This window comes from Xenia sp. Carnegie-2017, unplaced genomic scaffold (assembly GCF_021976095.1).
Source record: "Xenia sp. Carnegie-2017 unplaced genomic scaffold, XeniaSp_v1 HiC_scaffold_45, whole genome shotgun sequence".
Lineage (NCBI taxonomy): Eukaryota > Metazoa > Cnidaria > Anthozoa > Malacalcyonacea > Xeniidae > Xenia > Xenia sp. Carnegie-2017.
In genome coordinates this window covers 383,160-405,198 of record NW_025813510.1, presented here as the reverse complement: position 1 = coordinate 405,198, position 22,039 = coordinate 383,160, and the positions used below count along the sequence as shown (strand labels likewise).

The following is a 22,039-nucleotide window of genomic DNA, read 5'->3' as shown; positions in this document are numbered from 1 at the left end:
ATTTCAATACATTGGTACCGATAATTAATAACTTATTATTTTTTTAAGATAGAAAAATAACTTTTTATGACAGCATTTGGATTATAGTTATCCATGCACGCGTGATGGTGGGGAAATTGTTACTTTGGATTATTTTGATTTTGCGTGCTTTTTCTTTGCCTTCTCGCACTTTCAATGTTTATAAAAGTGTGGCGTCAAAAGTTTCAGGCCTCAAGCCTCAAAGTCATTCTTTGTAAATGAAAACCAAATCTCTTGACAAATTTCTTGTCGGTTAGAACTTAGAAAGCCTTGTGTAGGTGTTTAATTCTTTTGAACAATGCATGGAACAACAAAGCTGTGTATTGTGTGTCGTTTCTAAACACAATTGAAACTAGTGCTAACGCTAATTTGTACCATATAGGCAATGCTGAGTTCGTTAATAATGAGCCAGATGCAATTAAAGCTATTTTAAGAGATTGTGTTGAACCAACAAAACAAAATGCAATAAGGAAACTGGGGAAAACAAAGACTTCAAAAGTGGTCAAGAGGGCATTTGTTTATAGTTAGAGGAGGAGAAATAATCAAAATGGAGTCCTCTTTATAGGTAAGCACAGAGAATGCTTGACAAAAGCGCATCTTCAGAAAAACTTTGTATTTATTATACATTTACATAACAATTAATTTTTTCAGATCTGAAAGCCCTTCTCAAGTGTTTTGATAACTCTTTCTTGGCTGCGCATTATGTTAAAGGAAATCAACCCAATGAATTCGAGTTCCGTTTTTTTCATATGACAACATGTGCCACCTAGATGGCTTACAAGCAGCGAAAAGTTTTGCCATGGTCTCAACCATGGGATAAAGCATGGCTGTCAATTCGTAAAATAATTGATAGCCTTCATATCAAAAATCACAAAGACGAGAAATGCCTGGAGAAATACAATCCTTTGCCTTTAAAACTGAAATCCAAATGGAAATACAATGGCTGCTGAACAGACTTTCGTCTGGCTTTCCAGGTTTAAGAAGATACTGTGTGCTATGCCCAAAGTGCATTATTTGTTTCTTTACATAGAATGGTAAAGCACAGAAACAAATATACTGTTAGATGCTATAAGACTGGTAAAAAACCTCTTTTACCAGTCGTTCGTAAGGCGGAAAGCTAATTCATTTACTTTTGAATTTACGCATCTGTAATTGGAGATGAGTAATTATATATGCATGGTCGATTATCTACAACAAACGAATAATAGTCATTTCTACTAGTATTGAATTGCGTGGTTCATTCAACCTTCATTTCTTTAAAATTTTATATTATCACTTTATTTTTATTTTATTTTTATGTTAAATTATGTTTTATTTTATCATTTTATTGCGTTTCGATTAACCTGTTTTGACTATTAATGTTCATTCTAAAATCACCCATTCCCTTCCGCTAGGTATCGTCGATTAATCGAATTGTCTCATCTCTAAATATAATCAAGCATTCCTTTGAACAACTTCATCACAATTCCTAGTTTTTTCAACAAGTTATATTAAATAAAAACATACAACATTAGTGTTAAAAAATCAAGTTTTATTAAATGTTCAATTAAAATATGTACATATATGCCAGTTAGTGATCACTTGCTGTTAGTTACTCCGCAACTTCGACAGAACCTTAACTATTACTATATGTAATTAATGTCTAATTATTATACCAAGGATCGGTGTCTGGTACAGGTTTAAATTTCAAACAGAATCAAGAGACCATGTCGTAATAATTGTTTCCTGGACACTAAAAAATTGAAGAATACCTTCTACATGTCAATGGTGCCTTAACTTAAATTGATATACTTCTGCAATTTACAAAATTTTATAGCTTATTTTAAACTGTGATGCAATCTTTCTTATTTAGAGTGAATTACATACTGAATACTTTTTTCTTTTGATTGACAAGAAAGATCAAAATTATAGACCGACTGAATTAATTTTCTTTTTTTATATGGGTCATATTGCACATAATTTGAACATATCTTTCAAAAACATACACAACCTCTAGCATCATGAATATTTTCTTTTGATCAAATTTTTAATATTAGCTAAAACACAAGCTAGCACTATGATAATTTACAAAAAAGATGTTTGCAAATCAATGCAAGAATATGAAGCATTAATGTTGATTGCTGAACTAGTCAAATTGATAAGTATATCATGCATAAAAAAGCATTCTTTTAAATTAGACAAAATCTCTGAGGGTAAATGTTGAACAAATAGATGAGTGTAAGTAGGAATTGTTTCAAAATCTGAAGTGCACAAATAAAACACTGAAAGTATTTTTATGCTTTTACACTGAGAGTGTTAAACGTCCATCAAGTGAAGTACCATTCGAATTTCCTTTATATTGGTCATAGTGCAAAAGTGTCACATGTTGACGAAAACATGCACCAGCTATAGCTGGTGCATAAATAGATGAATATTTTATGAGCCTTTTCATTATTGAACAATTGTCAATAAATGCATGGACAAGATAACGGAAGATGCATTATGATGCATCTTTAAAAACTGTTGAACTTTATTACTGTGGCTGGAAAAACATCATTTTAAGGAGAAAAAACACATAAGTATAAAAGTTTAAACGTTAAGATGAATGAAAATTATATAAAATCTTGAAGTAGCTACAAAGAGATTGGTTGTCACATTGCATCACAATATTTATTTTTTTTAATAACTGGTGCATGTTTTTCGTGAAAATGTGACACTTTTGTATTATGCCCAATATAAAGGAAATTCAAATGGATGCACTTCACTTAATGGACGTTTCATTTTCAAAGGAAGTGATAACTCATTGCTTCCAAAAGGAATGTTAAAAGCTAAATCATTTTTCTTTGAAGAAATTTCTTCAAAGAGCACTTATCTTTTAGAGAAACAGCAAAGACATTCATGATCCATCTAAAAACAATGCATGGAAAACATGAAAGAAATATTGCCATGCATTTGAAATTTTAAATTTATGAAAATTCACACATCCTTGTATAGTATAAAAAAAGACCAGTGTTTTATTTGTGCACTAGATTTGTAAACAACTCCTTCTTACACTCATCTATTTGTTCAACAATTAACTACACTTGAAGGTTTTGGCTGTTTTAAAACAATGCTATTGCATGCCATACTTATCAATGTGACTAGTTCGACAATCAACATTAATGTCAATATATTAAAAGTTTGATTAAAACCAAAATTCATGATGTTAAAGCTAGGCATGTTTATTTAAAAATAAGTTCAAATGACCAACATAAAAGAAATTTGATTCAGTCTGCTGTCTGCCTACACTTTTGATTTTTCCGTTCAATTAAAAGCAATGTGTACGAGAAAGATGTTCAGTATATAATTCACCTAACTAAGAAATATTGCATCACGCTTGAAAACAACCTAATGAATTTTTACGTCAAATCGAGACTTGATCAGTGTACGACGTTCAATATAATGTACGTCATGCAGTCTTCCGCTCATTGTCTGGATTGTTTTCAGCCAATTAGAGGCCTCATCTTTTTTACGAGGGGCGTAACACAAAAAAATACTTAGCATATATATAGAGAGGGAATTCAACATATCTTTCATTCAGTCCATCTTCATTACAAACTCTCGTAAGCTATAAACTAGGCAGGAATATGGCTTCAGACTATGAATTTTAAATTCAAGAAAAAACTATGGGAATTCGTGTGAGAAGAAAAAAATGGAAAATCGGTGTATGTTGAAAAAACTAGTTTTTCGATGTCCTTGCTGATACACATTGACGCAGGCGATGACAGTGGCTTTCAATGTCCCGTATATTGCTCATTGGGTGAAGAGTCCAGGTAAGTCAAGAATTTTTTGTTCTCTTGTTTTTCATATTGTCATTGTTGTTCATCATTTTCATGCAGAGCAAAATGTGTTTTGGTTTAGGTTGTGTTTCCTCCGAAGCAAAGGTGCAATCCCTGGAGGTCAATCAAAATTTATGCACGATTTCAATAAATCGTATAGTTCAGGTGTGTTGACAAGTGACTTCGATCCTCATGAATTCAAATGCTTCATCAAGTGGCAGATAAAGAACTATTTTAGGTAAACCAAGTTATCGAAATTATTATTTTCATAATTCAAGATGTATTTCGTTTTTCAAATTTTTCACTGTATTGGAGACGTTGAATTGTCGCCCTCATTTCGCAAAATTTACTTATAAACTAATTCAGATTATTCGATCAGATAAACTATCCCCGCCTTGATACACAAGCGTGATAACTCTTTCATGTTGAGATGAAATAAGCCTAACCATTTGTTGCGGTGAAGTAACTTCTAGCTACTTCATGAATAAAATTAACATCAATGAATAATTTAAACCCTGAACTTTTAACAAAATAACGCTTCCAGGAAATGCCGAATCAATGAAGTAAGAGACACGTACAAAGCTGTTTGCTGCATTGGTAGACAACCAAATTCAGACGTTTGGGTTTTGGGCGAAAACCTGCAATTGAACGGTGATGGTGTCGTCGTTACTACAGAAGAGACCAGCATTATATGGGTCAAAGCAATCTTGGAATCGGAAAGAACAGCAACTCCTTGGCATAAAGTAAACCTGCCTTTATGTTCCTTAACATTAGGTGAAATGGTGGAATCTATGATGTCCATGTTGCATCATAATGGTATCGCTGCTGTATTCACAATTGGTAAGCCCATTACAATATGTTTAATATTTTGGCAAGTGACGCCCGTTTATTACAAAATTGCTGACGTTTTTTCATGTAAAAATACATTTGTCACATTTATATTCAACCCATTTTAGCATGAAAAGAATAATAGTAATTTGTAGACCTGTTGCTTACTTAAGTTTTGAGGTAGTTAAATAGTGAATTTTTATATGTAGCTACAATATTGTATTCTCATGTGATGCGCTATTACAGTTCATTGTGATGTAATGCGATACATTGTAATGTTGTGATACATTGCAATAATAAAGATGATGCATTGTTATGCATTGTGATAAATTGTGATGTATTTTGATACATTGTGATGTAGTGTGATGCATTGTGATGCATTGTGATACATTGTGATACATTGTGATGTATTGTGATGTAGTGTGATACATTGTAATACGTTGTGATGCATTGTGATGGATTGTGATACATTGTGATGTAGTGTGATGTAGTGTGATGCATTGTGATGTAGTGTGATGGATTGTGATACATTGTATTGTAGTGTAATGCATTGTGATGCATTGTGATACTTGGTGATGCAGTGTGATGGATTGTGATACATTGTGATGTAGTGTGATGCATTGTGATGCATTGTGATACATTGTGATGTAGTGTGATAGATTGTGATACATTGTGATGTAGTGTGATGCATTGTGATGTAGTGTGATGCATTGTTATGCATTGTGATGCATTGTGATGCATTGTGTTGCATTGTAATGCATTGTGATACATTGTGATGTAGTGTGATGCATTGTGATGCATTGTTATACTTTGTGATGCATTGTGATGCATTGTGATGCATTGTGATACATTGTGATGCATTGTGATGCATTGTGATACATTGTGATATAGTGTGATGTAGTGTGATGGATTGTGATACTTGGTGATGCATTGTGATGCATTGTGATACATTGTGATGCATTGTGATGCATTGTGATACATTGTGATGTAGTGGGATGTAGTTTGATGGATTGTGATACTTGGTGATGCAGTGTGATGGATTGTGATACATTGTGATGCATTGTGATGCATTGTGATGCATTGTGATGCATTGTGATACATTTTGATGCATTGTGATGTAGTGTGATGCATTTTGATGTAGTGTGATGTAGTGTGATGCATTGTGATGCATTGTGATGCATTGTGATGCATTGTGATGCATTGTGACATACCAAAGCCAACACTTCTTGGCGTACATTTACGGGGAGTACAAGCAAAGAAGACACAACATTGGCAATAGAGCACACAAGTGACAACCCATATTTCAAAACAAGAACAAATAGAATTACATCAACATTTAGATCATTGCAGACTTTCAAATTAATAGATTGGATATCACTTAATATCCTCGACCCCACATATTCTTGATGTAGTTCCTCGTTGACATCTTTTCGCAAATCGTCAACCGATTGACAATTGTTACGCCTGCGCTTCGACATATTTTCAGCTTTTCCTAGTCAGAAATGATTTCGGCTTTCCCCAGTGATCCAGTGAGAAATGACCTTTGGCTTTTTCCAGTCAGAAGTCATGGGAAATACTATTATTATGCATATTATGCAATCTCGATTGCAATTGGCTAAGAACCTACCTACACTGCTATAGGTGACATATCATATAATTGTTCATGCAAAATTGTAAATAAAAAGGTATAATGACAGACTCTTGCTCGATATTTGCAAGCGTTTTGCAAACTGTTTTCGCTCGAATTAAAGAGTATTAAGACGTAAAATAAACGGAATGGGTAAAATTGTCAGTGAGGAGAGTTTTCATCGAGTATTTTCGGGAGAAAGACGAATGCAACACTGCGGACATTACGTCATTCGAGTGTGATAGTGTGATGTTGTGTGATGTATCACAATATTGCTAGCCAAAGTATATATCGCGCATCAAATGTCTTGGTTATGTGCTTGCCAATGGAGGATGCCCAACTGAAATTTTGGAAGATGTTCTTAAAGAGGCCCTAGACAAATTGGAGCAAATTGGTCTAAATGTAGTGGTGGTAATATCCGACATGGGTTCCAATTTTCATAGTTTTGCCAACCGTTTGGAAGTAACCCCTGACAAACCGTGGTTTACTTATAACGAAAGAACTTACCATCTCATGTTTGATCCCCCTCATCTAATGAAGTGTGTTGAAACAACCTGATGAAATACGCCTTTAAGTCCGATGGCCTTGCTGCTTCGTGGAATGATATTGAACAATTTTATAACAAAGACAGTTCACTTCACACAAGGCTTGCACATAAATTAATGTACAAACACATCCACCCAAATAATTTTGACAAAATGAAAGTCAAATATGCCACTCAAGTTTTAAGTTACACTGTGGCCGCAGGAATTTGTACATATGTGAGCATGGGTGGTCTTCCTTCCTCTGCAATGGGAACTTCAGAATTTGTTTGCAAATTTGATTCTATTTTTGACTGTGTAAACAGTTCCATGTTGCAAACGAGTAAAGAACTTAGATGTGCCATCAATGAAAGATCATTCCACATTGAATTTCTGAAGGAAAGCATCAATTTCATCAAAAAATTGAAAGTGTTCCAAGGGAATAAAGATGTCACTGGTAGAGTTAAATGTCTGCATGGCTGGTTAGTGACACTTAAAGCCATCATCTCGATATGGGAAACATTACGATCAGTGCATCAGTTTAAGTTTCTTTTTACCAGACGACTAAATACTGACCCACTAGAAAATTTTTTTGGTACTATTCGTCGCCCGGGAGGCAATAGTGATAACCCCACTCCAACCCAAGCAAGCATTTATGCAAGCATTTAGAAAGCTTTTCTTCAGTTCCCTTCTAACCTGTTCATCTGGAAATTGTGACAACGACCTTGATTCTATGCTGGTTGAGTATTCCAAAAATGTTGCAAAGAATAAAGTCAGCCAGAAGGAAACGGTTCAAGCCTCTCCACCTCCGCAACCACAAATTTTAGCATTTGGTCCTACTGACTACAAGGAGCCAAATGTTGTTACTAACATAATGAGGGAAAATGACATTGCATATGTGTCTGGTTTTCTTCTAATGAAGAGTTTCAAACTCCACTCTTGTCTGAAATGCACCAATGCTCTTTCATCTACAGAACTGGATGATAGCAGAAAGTTATTCTGCCACTTTAAAGCATTCGATGAAAAGAAATCTGATTTAGGAGGACTACAATCACCATCTTCTCCTTATCTGGAATACATCATCAAACTTGAAGACACATTTATTAAGACGTTTTCTGTCTACACAAAGAGCGAAGGTGTTGGTCGAAGTATATTAGACACCGTCAAGTCCATACCAAAGGAATTTGATTGCTGTACGGAATTCCCATTTGAGTTCTTGCAGAAACTTTTTTGTAAGAATGCGCATTTATTACGCCATAAAATTTGCGAACCGCATATTCGCAACAACTAAAAAGAAAGACAGAAAGTACATTAAAGTCACACACCTTTGAGGGCTTTGTGCATATAATTTTTTGTCCTTTATAAAACTAAATTGAAAACAAAAGCTTTTTATATCACAATAATATATTTAACATGTAATACATCCAAGTTCATTTAAGTCCTCAGGACTTGTGAACCTCAGAACCTGTTCAAGCTTTCCGACTGAATTCCGCTATAAATATATTAAATAAATGCATTTGTTACATGATATATACAAAATACTTGCCTTTTTATTTCAATTTCTTTCAAAAAGATGCCAAAAACAGCCAACAGCTCAAAAAATCTATATTTTAACCCACTTTACTGCTTCCACTCAATATATTTTCATAGTAAATGTTGTACACTTAACTGGCCAGAGTAATGGCGGCCGTCACATTTCCGGTATGCGCGCCACGCTTACATCAAAGGTTACCGACGCGAGTTGCTCTTCTTTATATTCTCTATTCTATGCTTTGGTGTAAATTTTTAATTTAAGTATTCATCTTCTAAAAATGCTTCGCACGGCTGAAATTGTCCTCGTCACCTTCAACTTTTAAATTTCAATACAACTTGCCATCTTATTTCTAGTCGTTACAAAGCCAAAAAAACAGAGCTTCAGGGTTAAAACTCTCTACCGGTTTTCCTCTACATGTCATAAAAATTTTGCCTTAATCAGAAGTTTGTAAAGGGAATAAAAACGCGAAAACTGTGATTTTGTAATACAAAAGTAAAGTGGGCCGATACCCCCCATGAAGCCAGTAGCAAATGATCGATTTTCCAACTTCAATTTTCGCAAGACATGCGTTATCCAGTCTAATATACATATCAGTGCAGCATTCCCGCTATTACCACTGTTTTAACGTCACGTGGCACCATTTTTAAAATAAATTTGACAAGTCGCAAGCTTGTCAAATACATTTCTTTCAAAATTCACAGATCAGTGAAATTACCTTGATTCCTGCTAAGACTATTATGGTGCGCACAAAGGCAGATAGTAGTGGCAGAAAAGGTAAAATGAAATTTTTGTCTTAGATGTGTGGATTGATCTTATTCATATATTATGTGAACCATGTCGCTTGTCTCTTGCATTCACACTTGTCGTGCTCCTAACTTTAAGCTCTTCATGTACGTAGTACGCTTGACTTAAAAATCGCCGAAGTAAACATTCTATCAACGTAAAATTCATAATACGGGTAGCCAAATTCCACTCCATAAATGAGCAAAACTGTGCACATTTCGCTCTTTTGATGATTTCCTAAATCACAATTAATTACACCACATCTTTATGTGTCACCCAAGTCTAAACACTATCCTAATCTCCATTCGAATAGTTCATATTGAAATACCAAGTACAATTCACCAAGAGCTTTCTATTAAACTTGGCCATTTATTTACTAGTTCTACTTACTTATTAGTTACCATAGTAGCTTTCATATCCATCCACTCATGTTTTTTGTCATTCGTTTCAAATTAAAATTCTTTTCTCTTTCTTGCCCGAAACTGCAAATTTTTATCTATAAAATTTATCTTGTCTACTGTCTAGTTTGTCTTAATTGCCATTATGTCTGAATCAAAAGTGTGTGACATACATTTTTTAAATTGTACAACAGTTATTGGAGCAAAGGCACCAAGGAAACAACTTGCTAATCCATCCAGCACCCCTGCATCAAAAGATAGATATGGTGCTGGAAATCCTGTAAGGTGGACACCAACACCATCATGGCAAAAAGGTGAAATAATAACATCCATGCAATGTCATGGTTATGTATTTATTCTGACATCATAGTTCAATCAGAAATTTTCTAATCAATAGTGTCAATATCTAATTTTCAATCTAACAGAGTACACCGTGTAATCTCAGTCAAAAGTACATCAGTCAATTGGTTTTGAATTTTCAAATAAAATATGTGATTGTTTTGTATACATAGCAAAATAAGTGACCAGTCCACAAAGGCTTCATCATAACAGATTTGAACCAATATGATCTAATTTGATGTATATATCATGTGTAAAGTACTGGCCAAGTGGGATTTATTCAGATACAATTTGTGGATTTTATTTGCTTAATTGCTTGCAAGTAATTTCTGAAATTGTTTTGTTGCTACTGCTGTATTGTTGTTTGGTAAAATAATAAAATCTTCCTTCCGTGAATAGGTATTGCCAGTTTCTTCTCAAAATGCAGCACTCCAGAAGGTGAAAACTCCAAGATTCCAAAGGTAAAGACTCGAGATTCCAATAGAATGCAGTAAGGTTATTTCGTCATTGGAAGTTGAAAAAACCTCACCTATATGAAGCAAATCAGTAATCTTAAACATGTAATATAGCTCGTTTTGTTTTGTTTTGTACTTAACATACTTTAATCTCACGACTCAGTAATATACTCAATTACTAACAGTGACTCTCAAAAATTAGTGAATTTATATTACTTTTTGTTTTAGTTGTTTTAAGCAAATTATTATTACTTTTGTTATTAAAGTGAATTTATATATTTTAGTTATGTTTTGTGCATAAATTTTCAATACACTTTTCATTAGTTTTGAAACAGAAATTTTTAGTCAGTTTTATCTGATCTCCTATGATTTATCCCCGCGCAGATTGGTGAACAATATATTTTCCTCCTGCGGCACAGTTTAACGTTCAATTCTGTTGGAATCACTTGTATTTGTCATGCCATTTGCCAATTAGTTTCATATAAATTCTTCAGTATTCTGACTAGTTCCTTCCATCTTTATAACATTTTCTAATAGTGGCTCACTTACTGAAAGAGTTGTTGCCCGACTAGTGACTGATTCCAAAAAAGCAGTAGCTACGTAAATAACAGTTTGGAAATGACCCACTTTTTGTCAATTTTCCAGCAGTTTTCACTTGCAGTATTTCACTGACAAAAACGAGAAATAAACACATAATATAACATAATTCAGTTAGGGAACAAGGAGTTGGTAAAAGGATGTTGGTAATTTTAAATTGTAAATGAAGATTTCAGTACTCAATAGCGAGAAAGAAACAAACGTGCCAAAAGGTAACGCAGTGGATAAGAGGAAGTGAGAACAAAAGCAAAAGACAAAAATCTTGTCCTATGAAGGAAAAGCAACCAGATAATGACTGCTTCTGTCTTAAGGTAGAAAAATTCACAGAGAATCAAATTAATCAAATTCATTCTTACCTTCAACCATGAAATAATAGCTAAGACAATGGATTTGTAAGTTTGGGTGCATTGCTTTAACGAAGCCAATCATACTTCGCATCGCGAACAAAAAAGAACAATTATTGTGAACACAAACACTTTTATTTAATGTGAAATGTGAAACAGTGGGATGTGAACAAGTTTCCCTGAGTGAGTAAAAATTTCACTTGTTTTGTTTAAAGAATGTCGAGTAATCAAATAACAAGTTTGAAGTTGTGATTCTAGTCGGATGGTTCTGTGATGGAAAGAAGGTGCTTTAGATACTACATCATATAGTCTGATCGAGGTAAAAGAATTTAAGAAAAAGAGATGAGACACTCTGTTTTGCAACGACGCGCAACATCATCTTGAAAAAATCATTGTAGACATCTTCATTTTTTCAATGATGCAATTCGCGCGTTAAAAAATTGACAAAAAAATTTGTCGAGATACAGAAACGGCCCGGTGTCTTTAGTATCATGGAAATTCGTCATACATCCTTACTGATGGACCTGCATGAAAGGCATTAATTTACTTCTTTAATCACCACCACGAAAAAGCAGCTACGATAGTATTCTTGCTTGAGATGAACGAACAAAAAAGTGATTCGATTTGCAATAGGACATTCGCAGACTGCTTTTTATGAGCCATTAGCATGGCAAGGTATTTTCAACAGAAAAAAATACGTGTCAACGTGAATTCACCAAGCAAGTGCTCTAGAAGTTTTGCAATCCTCATTTCCCAACTCAAACGTGCTTCCTTAGCCCCTGTTCAGCTTTCCGTATTCAATTTTTATTTCTCAACTTTTATTTCAGAATTTTTGCAATTGCTCTCGGCGGTCTCGTGTATGATGATCTATAGCTGTATCTGTAGAAGACACACTAGAACTGACAGTAGAAGACGGAAGAGAAGAGCAACTTTTGCGGTCCAAAGCTTTGCAACGTCACAAATTATTTTCTGGTTAGTCACAGCATTACGTCAGCATTTCACTAGATATAAATTATAAACCAGCACGTTCATTCATCAGGTTAGTAGTTCCGTCACAGAATAGATATATACAGAAGCGCCACTCAGCGAAAAATCTGTCCCTACTTGTACCCAGTTCTTAAGTGCGCATCTTTTGCGTCCGCCACTCCAGCCAGATAAACTGGCCAGAATGTATATAGATTAATATTATGAAGAGTTGTTTTTCGAAAATTTGACGAATTTAAATTCACTTATGGACAAAATTTTAATGCCATCGGATAGGATACCAAGCATATGAGGTGAGAAACCTCTTTGGTTAAACTTCACTTGTGAGTTGTGACCAACAATTGTATGTGAAAATGATTAGAATTATGTTTGATTCACTGCATTGATCAACCAGCAGAGAGAAATTATTGCAACAAAGGGTCATAAACTTCATTCAGTAAATTAAAATTTTTATTGTAAGTAATCATGTCACGAACAGAACTTATTCTGACAAAAACCAGTTATAGTTACTCTTAATGCCATTATTTAAATCGTAATACTTTACACAGTAAAATGTTTACCAAAAGGTGAAACACAGATACACCAGAAAACTTTTTTAAAACATTTGACAGGGGGAAACTGCCAAGCCAACACCAATCCAATTCACAAAAGCATTCAGGAAGCTTTTTTATGTTCACTTCTCACATCATCAATAAGCATCCATGTCAAATATATAAATAATCTCCTGATTGAATTTAAAAAGGCAGAAATAACAAAGTTAAATCATGTGGACCATATGGCAGTATATGTTTTACAAATTGCTATTCAAGCACTTTATTGGTGGAGGCCAACATGCTACTGCTTATGTTCCAACTTGCTCAAAAAGTCATTCAAGCTTCACAAGTCACAACTGTGATGAATACAAAATATTTTGGCATCAGATGACTTTCATAGTGGCCATGCAGCATCGCTTCTGATAGTTTAAAACACCTGGGTAGACAATTTTGGTGATTCGAATGTCCTGCCAAACGTTGTTTGCAATATATAAACTTAACTGGAGGATAATTTGATTTGTCACTTGTTTCAGCCACGACCGAGATTTCAAATGTTAGAACAAATGTCTTCAAGATTCTCTGTAGAATTCTTATATGATAAAATTAAAACTGACGACAAACCATATACCGAGTACGCATCTCGTCAGATACATATCTACTTTGTAAATAAACCCTCATTTATCAAAACGGACGTCGAATTAATGATAAATTGTTGAGAGCTTGATGTGTTAACTGTATCCACACAAAAATATTTAAAAATGGCCAATCTATAGAAATATTTGGGTTTATTTGCCAAAACCCATCCGTAGAACTATATATTATATTGCGATCTGGCTGCATTTATCTGGCTGGAAACATGGCCGCCGTGTAAAGTTGCCCGGATGCTGCGGACACCAACATCAAAGGTTCCGACATCGAGTGGCGCTTCTGTATATATCTATTCTGTGGTTCCGTTGTTGTCGAATCGAATCAGGGATTCCTGCCATTGAATGAGCACTACGATCAGTAGAGAAAAATGTGTTTGAATTTATCGAATAAATGACTTATGTATAAAGCATAGTATAAAAAGTATGCTTTCTCATACGTGCATTTCGTGTCGTGTGACGTTTGCTGATGGTGATACTCAGAGGGCACATTATAAAAGCGACTGGCACCGTTATAATCTAAAACGAAAAGTAGCTGAGATGCCTCCAGTAACGGCTGAAACGTTTCGTGAAAAAGTACTGGCACAAAAAGCGGAGATGAAAGCGTCAGCAGCTCAAAAGCCATCCCAACACTGCGAGGTTTGTAGTAAAGATTTTTCCTCAGAGAACGCTTTCGCCAATCATTTACATTCAAAGAAACACGAAGAACAATTGGCGAAGAAAAGTATTCACGCACCTATAAAGTCTGTAGAACATGTGGAGAATGAAAGAAATGTCAAAAAATCTGTGTGCTCAGTGTCATCTGACGAAGATTGTGATGACGAAAGCCTTGAAACAACTCAGTGTTTGTTCTGTCCGCATTTCAGCAAAACATTTGAAGACAATATGAGACACATGACAAAATCACACAGCTTTTTTATCCCTGATATTGAATATGTGACTGACATGGAAGCTTTGATAGGTTACCTGGGAGAGAAGGTTGGACTTGGCAAACTTTGCTTGTACTGTAATGGGAAAGGGAAGACATTTTACTCCATTGAAGCAGTTCAGACCCACATGAGAGATAAGGGACACTGCAAGTTACATTATGAAGGTGATGCTGTTTTGGAATTTTCAGACTTCTATGATTTTACCAGCAGTTACCCAGATGGCAATATTCTTCTTGATGGTGACTCATCTGAAGTTTTTGCTGAAGAAATTGCATTGTTTATATCAGAGAAAACTGGTGAATTGTGCTTATCTTCTGGGGCAAAAATAGGGCATAGGTCATTAAAGAATTACTACAAGCAAAATCTCAAACCAGAACAGGTTAAACAAAATCAAATTGTAGTACGAGGGCTCATGTCAGATTATGACAGACTTGGTTGGCAAGGAAACATATCAAAAGCAAATCGACTGAAAATTCAAAATTTGAAAATGAAGAGCAGTTACCAGAAAAAACAGACACTTAAACTTAATGTCAAATCAAATAAGATGCAAACACACTTTAGAGAGCAAGTTAGGTATTAATTTGGAACTCTAATTGCATTAAACTTTCAAAGTAAAGGTATAGTGAAAGTTTATGTTATATCACTAAATTTTGATTCACATGTAAAGACATGGTACAAAATTTTTATCATTAGAACGATTGATTGAGCACAAATTGTAAAGGCAATTTTTGAATTGAAAAAACTTTCTATGTAATAATTATTTACATTGGTTGATGCCATATTTAATGAAGAATAACTGAAATGAAACTAAAGATATTCAAATTATTTAAAGATACTACACCTGACAGGTGTCACCTGTTAGCCTGATATACAATTGTACACCTTACTGATATTAGCCAGTCACCCAACAGGTATTGTTAAATGTTTTTTGCATTCATTCCTGTTTGCTACGTTGATAAACAATAAATCAAATTATAACTTGAAATAATACATGAATTTGATGACTGTTTGAAAAAATTGCCATTTGCCAAATCAGTGGTGTCACTTTACAAATGAATTAAAAAAATAATTTCAGTCGGATAATTTTATTTTATGTGATGTTTTATTTATTATTTATTTATTTAGGCAGAAATTTATCACAAGCTTATATTTCTGATAAATTGTTTGAAATATAATGGAATATAATACATAACATACTATTTTCAATCTTCATGGAGATAATACAAGTAGTAGTGAATTGTATTGTATTCTGACTCCTTGAATATTCCACAACAACTAGAAATCTTTAACTTGTTTTCATGGAGAGCTCAGTTGATCAGTATTGGTGTGCCCATGATAATTATTTTCAGACAGATAAGAAGTCAGTGTTTCAAATTTCCTAGATGTTCTTTATCATTGTAATTGAAATGACATTAAACGTCATTAAGAACATGTATTGATGGAAAGAATAGGAATAGCATTGTTTTGGGAATGCTTATTAAATGGCTAAGAGTTACAATAACATTCGTGTGTTTTTCCACATGTACAATTTCAACGTCTTAATTAACATTTCCTAACACTAATTAGTAGCTACTACTAATTATGGCAGGCAAGCTTTGCTCTTCGTGGTCAGTGGGCATGTGTTAGTATTTAGGTTCCCATGTTTAACCACCACGTACGTATTTTGACACTTCTAAAACTACCCGCAATAAATTAAAATTTTTGGTGAAAGTAAAGAGTATATAGGTTTAAATAACATAATTTAATAGTATGAACAATATTGACAATTTTGGTAAAGAAATCTGTGTTATTTTTACATCTCTCTTTACATGCTGTAGCTAAATATATTATTCGTAATATACGTAAATAATTAAATATTTGTAGATATTTCTGTCTTTATGCTTAACAAATTACGATGCTCAAAATCTTACACAAATGGTAACCTCTGTATATTTTTACTGGCTTTTTCTTCTTGCTCGAGTCGGCTTTTGAACTGTTGGACACGCTCTAACACGAGAAATAAAATTCACATATTCAAAAGTAAAGGAAAAAGATAAAATAGAACAGGAGGCAAAAACGTGACTGTGAGAGAAATAAAAAAGCGGAACAAACAGAGATATATTTTGAGAAGACTTGCATTGCAATTTTCAATTTTTTGCGAAAAGTTAATTTTGCATGATGTGAACCGCAAACGAGAACAGCATGACTTTGCACTTACCCCGAAGGCTAGTGAAGTTCTCGATTTTCTGTTTCAATATACCATCAAGTCGTTGTACGTATTCTAAGGGAAATAACATTTTTTTAGCCAAAACAGGTAACTGCACAGATATTTCCACCGTGCTGCATGAGACACAAAGGTGTATTTTATGCATGCGCTAATGATATATATGGACATAATCAAACTAAGTGGAAGTCTAAACACCTGGGGCCGGTTTCTCAAAGCCTGGATAGCGTTATCCATTGGATAGCAAAAATTTTCAAACTTGTATAAAAGGTGTTTATATTTTTCTTACGACAAAGACATTTCGTAATCTTCGAAACAATATTTTAATTTATTAATTGCTCATTTGGAATGTTATATTTTTTGCTTTTTAAAGGTTTTATAAAAGTTTAAAAAATTGCTATCCAGTGGATAGCGCTATCCAGGCTTCGTGCAACCGGTCCCTGTAACAATTGCACTATACCGTGGTTTAATGGGGGGTATGACCGAGTACTCACAATCCACAATTGAGCTGAGGAAAAGACAAGGTGGCTAAATTAACTGAAAAGTTAGGAAAATGTCCCAAAATTTAGCAGTGCGCAAGATTTGCTAAAACTTTTGTTGGAAATAGGTAGTTGGGCTTCTAATGGTTCATCTGACAGGAAAAATGTTGTAAATAATGAACATTTTTACGATGAGAATCTTGTTTTTGAGAAGCAATTTCGACATAATTTAGGCACAAAAATGACTAAACTAAGGTTGATAAAACATGACGCATGCTCTTCAAGCTAACATGTTTTCAGGACATTTGACCGATGCACACGCGTATGCTGGGCACCCAAATTGCAGATTATTTTTTTGTTGTTTTTAAATACCGTTTTTAAAATAACTTAATCAATTATTCATAATAGCATTAATTTAATCTCAAATTTACGTATAATCGTGAGGATTAAAAACAAAAAATCCAAAACAACTCGAGATTTCGAAGCTGAGAGTTCGAACACCCCTCAGCCAAATTTCCTGAAACTCCCTTAACCCTATTAAGTGTTCGATTGTTCCAATATTTTGCACTCTGTATATTAACTAGTTCCCAAGCCCCTCAACGTGCCATTAGTATTACTGAAAAAAGAATCATCAAATGCGGGTAAACAACACTATTAAAAAATTAAGTACGTTTAAATATAATTTTCGTTAAGTTTAGATATGAATTACATACGTTCTAAATCAGAATCCACATCATCAACTTTATCCAACAGTGATTCCTCTTGTTGTAAAAGTGCTTTAGTTTCCTGTAATAAATACGCATGTTTAAGATTCCTAAATAAAAGCCATTTTTATATTTGCATTGGCTTAAACAATGTAGCCTATTTCAAATACAATAAGCATTTTTTTACATTAAAACAACACAAAAAATGACTGATGCAACCTCGTATAATTTCTTGAGTTTCTATGGTCTATCATATTTCTGATTTTTTGAATTTATTATGGGTTATAATCGATGTGTTCTCAAATGAAAAATATCTTATATTTCTCAACGCTACCCTCATGAAGTACCATAATAGTTTCAATTTCAAACAAAAAATTTAATAATGTCGCATCCGCAAAACATACCCTATAACATTCTTTAATTGGACTTCTAAACATATAAGTCGAAAACACTACCTTCAGTTTTTAAGTAGCTTGCCAATAGTCCATTTAAATTGATTAAAGCTTTGCAAATTAACATGCAGACCAAATGACGAATTCCTTTTTCTCACCTTAACGCTGTTCTTATGACATTCAACAAGTTGTTCTTCGGCATCCTGGAGTTGATTAACGGCTTCGTGAAAAGTGTACAATTCATTGTGATCCATTTCACCAGAACCCTAAATAATGAAATGACAAAAAGTTCCATTTATCACATGCAAGTGCAGGGGTGACTTTTTACATTATGATACATCCAATTTAAAGCAAGACCTTGCTTTCTTTCAACTTTGTGAAGTCCAGCATAATTTACAATGAAAGTATGGACATAATTCTAAGCTTATTCACGGTAAAAATAATGACTTTCATAGCAGTGAATACAAATTTTTCTCCAAATTAGTATGCTACAATTATAAAACAGGCACAGGGCAGTGCATAACGATAAATTAGGACAAAAAGTAAAACAAAAGATGGATGGAAGGTGTACTCTCCTTTTTACTTAGCGATAATTTGAGCTTCGTGGAAATAAACGAGCAAAGACACCTTATACTTTAAATGCCGTGGGGAAGGGACGCGGGATATTTTAGAAATTTTGAGTACCGATGTACAAAATGTTGCTAGGTAAACACCACTTTGAATTTTAACAACACCCGTCGCTCAATCACACATGTAATAAACTAATGAAATGCAAGAATTGCAAAAGTTTCCTGCGTGTTTCTCTAGAAGTTTACTCAGCTACATTGTACATACATATAATTTATACTTAAAATAGACTGGTAGTAAACATTTTTTCTTAGTAATTTAGCTATTTTAATGCAAAGTGGGGGGGACAGTACCCCCCCTTCTAAGACAAGTGGGGAGGGGGGCTTATTCCCCCTTGCCCTTCACGCTTCGGACGCCCCTGGACTCAATGGCATAAAGGTACTTTACACACAACGATTTGTCGGGTTGACCTCACGCTATATTACGTGATTTTTGCTGTGTATGAAAAATTTGTCGTGTAAGACAAATCGCTGTTTGTAAATAATGCATCTGATGTATTTATGCGAGTTCAACACCAAAAAGAAAACAAATATGTCGAATAACAATAGCAAAGCGAAATTAAAACTTGTTATTGTAGCAACAGAGGTAGCTAATGTTTATTGCTGCTACTGCCTCAAAAAATAAAGAACAAAAGAAAATGAACTTCAGTGTGGGTAAAAAATGCCTAAAGAACGGGCAAATTTGATGCTAAATTGCCGTGTTTCTTTTTGGAAAAATAATCTTGATTTTTGTCTTTTTCTCTACAGCTTTTGGTTTTTCGATACAAAAACGCTCTTGACAGTTTTTTTTTTCGAGTTGACAGAAGACATTTTGAAAACTATTTTTCAAAATGTCTTCTGTCTTCTGTGTTATGGCTTCTGGACAATCATAATATGCTTGCTCCAGAAGCCATAGCACATCTGTAACTTAATATAAATTTTCAATCAATTTTTTGGGTCGTGAATTGCTGACGCTATAGAGCAAGAACGCATCATATAGGCTTTTGAATTCCAATATCACGAATGATCAGAAATTTGCATTGTATGACCAAACTTTCAGGATGGCTACGTCACTGTTGAGGGTGCATGATAATCCATTGATGTTGAAGTATCTGACAATATCGCGATGAACTTACACTATGTGTACACAACAATGCAAGGTCGGCATTATTCGAAGCAGGATCACCTCTTGACAGGGTCGGCGAGACAACATCCGGGACATCGTCGAAAGCAATATATTCCCTACCATTCTCTTTGCCATTATCAGGACCCAATTCCTTCACTCTATTTAACAGAGAAAGAGATGACAGCAAAATTATGAAGTTTTTAAGGTGTTTGTAAGCTAGAACGAAAAGTAGATGGCCAACTTCTACCTATGAATTGATTCATTGTATGTATGTTAATTTATTGCTGCATATTCTATATTTCTGAAGAAAAATTTGTCATAATTTTAAGAGAAATTAAATAATACAGAAGTTCATTTGCCTTTTACTACAAATTTTTCACGTTGTTAATTTCAGACTGACAAGCAAACAAGCGGCTGTATGATGCAAAATAGGCAGCGGTAAACCATATAGCGGTAAACCATACAGCGGTAAATAGGAGGCGGCAACCGCCTCTTAATTAAAACACTGCAACAAACTTTTGTGTAATTTTCCAGTTTTCAATCTTGTTTGAAAAATTATTGATAATTTAAAAGCAAAAACTAACAGAAGAGCATTTTTCTTGACTGTGATTTGAACTCATTCCTGCATGTTTTATCCAAATTGTAAAAGAAACGATAGTATTACCTACACAAAATTAGATACTTAACGCTAACAAGTCAGTCTGCAAAACTAAATTGTTCAAATACGTAAATGAAATATAAAGTTCAGAGCTTGGATGGTCATTTTTTTAAAATTGCTTCCAACTATACGTCCATAGTTCGATAAGACCAAAACATACAAAACAAGGATTTGATAATCACTAAGTTTCAATGCACCACGTACCTATCAGCGTAACGTAACGTGTTAAGCGAGTGTTCGCAACAACTCATCCCGGGAGATATGGTTGCAATCTGAAATCATCAGACAAAAATGCTTCTTCGCAAAAGTTTCATTTTTTCAATTCATTACAACGATTAATATTTATTAAAAGGACAAGTGGCCTCACACTTTATTCCCAGATCGTACCATACGATCAAAGAGGTCATGTCAAGGTTTATCTCTCATTTATCAAGATCGCTATATTTCGACAAGGTGGCGTAGCTAGCCTCCATAATTGGGGGGAGGGTAGTATTTATATAGCTATATTTGTTCTAATCTGCAGAAAGGAATTGATTTCAAAGGAACTAAATACGGCAAAACATGGATATATGAATAATGCCCCTCCCCCCAAATTATTGAGCTGGATACAGCCATGTTTACACAATACTTCATAAGTACCAACCATGCATGTTTTGGAGTTGTCACCAATAAACGAATCTTTAAGAACCTTAAATAGAATTGTTTGGTAAAATAATTGAAACTTGTAAATAAATAGTAAACCAGTTGATTCAAATAAAACCCCGTCTCGCAAATATTTGAAAAAAAACATAGACAATCCATTAAAAGCACCTGCGTTAATTTGCTTGCTCGAAAAGGCAAATGAGCCCCATGTCTTCCAAGTGCACGAATACATTCCTAATTAAATAAAATACAAAAAGACAATGCATGTGTAGAAAGTAATATCGTACACAATTTACTAAACAATTATAAATTTTTCCATCCAAATATCATAAAACGCAGCATTAGTGGCTACAAGGACGAAGTCAAGGCTAATTAAAATAATTGTTTGATTTTACAGTTCTTTAACAAAAGATAGGAAGAATTGAACGACAGGTTTAATTCTTATCGCAGACTGTTCTTTTGGAATCAGACCAAAAATTTGCATACGGTAGAGTAGAATGTCGTGAACTGCCTTCTGCAGGAACAAGTCCATTTTTTCAGTTTTTTGAGCAAAAAATACATTTATATGATACAGAATACTTTGCTAAAAGCTTGTGTAAATTTTCTTATGAAAACTGCATTCCATTTCAAGACATATAACTTTTGAAAAAATGCATTGTATACAAAATCTTTGCCCTGATTTCGAGACAGCGCATTGATGAATACACAAAATGCACCTTTAAAGCAAGTAAACTTTTATTGATTTCGGCGCCTTCCAGTCTTGTTTGTCGGTCTGCATTGGACGTATCTGCTCCTCTCTCGTTTCCTTTAATTCAAGAGAATATGTAAAACAGACTTTAATGTACACAAATGTACAAATATTAACTGAATTTTAAAATATAGGATTGAATTAGCATCAC

The 22,039-nt window shown here is 34.1% G+C and overlaps 3 protein-coding genes and 1 long non-coding RNA gene across 4 annotated transcripts in view; 2 read left to right on the top strand and 2 right to left on the bottom strand.

Moving 5' to 3' along the window:
* Positions 1-5,944: 5,944 nt before the first annotated feature.
* Positions 5,945-6,907, bottom strand: LOC124456278. The gene is made up of 2 exons (XR_006952199.1): positions 6,778-6,907; positions 5,945-6,642 (listed from the first exon to the last, which is right to left on the bottom strand). It is a non-coding gene; the product is annotated as an uncharacterized LOC124456278 (long non-coding RNA).
* Positions 6,908-8,946: 2,039 nt separating this feature from the next.
* Positions 8,947-10,638, top strand: LOC124456277 (PCNA-associated factor-like). The gene is made up of 3 exons (XM_047006755.1): positions 8,947-9,099; positions 9,701-9,820; positions 10,245-10,638. Exons 1-3 carry the CDS (start codon positions 9,063-9,065, stop codon positions 10,337-10,339), a joined length of 252 nt encoding a protein of 83 aa, XP_046862711.1. The 5' UTR covers positions 8,947-9,062; the 3' UTR covers positions 10,340-10,638.
* Positions 10,639-12,257: 1,619 nt separating this feature from the next.
* LOC124456276 (zinc finger protein 622-like) lies at positions 12,258-15,316 on the top strand. Its single transcript, XM_047006754.1, has 2 exons — positions 12,258-12,293; positions 13,713-15,316. The coding sequence occupies exon 2, from the start codon at positions 13,829-13,831 to the stop codon at positions 14,909-14,911; it is 1,083 nt and encodes a 360-aa protein (XP_046862710.1). The 5' UTR covers positions 12,258-12,293; positions 13,713-13,828; the 3' UTR covers positions 14,912-15,316.
* Positions 15,317-16,053: 737 nt separating this feature from the next.
* Positions 16,054-22,039, bottom strand: part of LOC124456274 (kinesin-like protein KIF2A) — a 29,403-nt gene continuing 23,417 nt past the window's right edge. Inside the window, exons 20-28 of the mRNA XM_047006753.1 lie at positions 21,857-21,945; positions 21,309-21,374; positions 21,142-21,186; positions 20,703-20,770; positions 19,851-19,998; positions 18,268-18,375; positions 17,727-17,799; positions 16,529-16,591; positions 16,054-16,317 (exon numbers count right to left, since the gene is read on the bottom strand). Of these exons, the coding sequence (XP_046862709.1) occupies positions 16,238-16,317; positions 16,529-16,591; positions 17,727-17,799; positions 18,268-18,375; positions 19,851-19,998; positions 20,703-20,770; positions 21,142-21,186; positions 21,309-21,374; positions 21,857-21,945 (740 nt within the window). The 3' untranslated portion in view covers positions 16,054-16,237. The remainder of the gene's footprint in view (positions 16,318-16,528; positions 16,592-17,726; positions 17,800-18,267; positions 18,376-19,850; positions 19,999-20,702; positions 20,771-21,141; positions 21,187-21,308; positions 21,375-21,856; positions 21,946-22,039) is intronic.

What these genes read in the sequence shown, in the direction of transcription:
- LOC124456276 (XM_047006754.1), top strand. Translation starts at nt 13,829, where the DNA reads ATGCTTTCTCATACGTGCATTTCGTGTCGTGTGACGTTTGCTGATGGT.
- LOC124456277 (XM_047006755.1), top strand. Translation starts at nt 9,063, where the DNA reads ATGGTGCGCACAAAGGCAGATAGTAGTGGCAGAAAAG. An exon ending in AGATAGTAGTGGCAGAAAAG is followed by an intron (nt 9,100 to 9,700) that starts GTAAAATGAAAT and finishes ATTGTACAACAG; the next exon opens with TTATTGGAGCAAAGGCACCA. An exon ending in AACACCATCATGGCAAAAAG is followed by an intron (nt 9,821 to 10,244) that starts GTGAAATAATAA and finishes TTCCGTGAATAG; the next exon opens with GTATTGCCAGTTTCTTCTCA.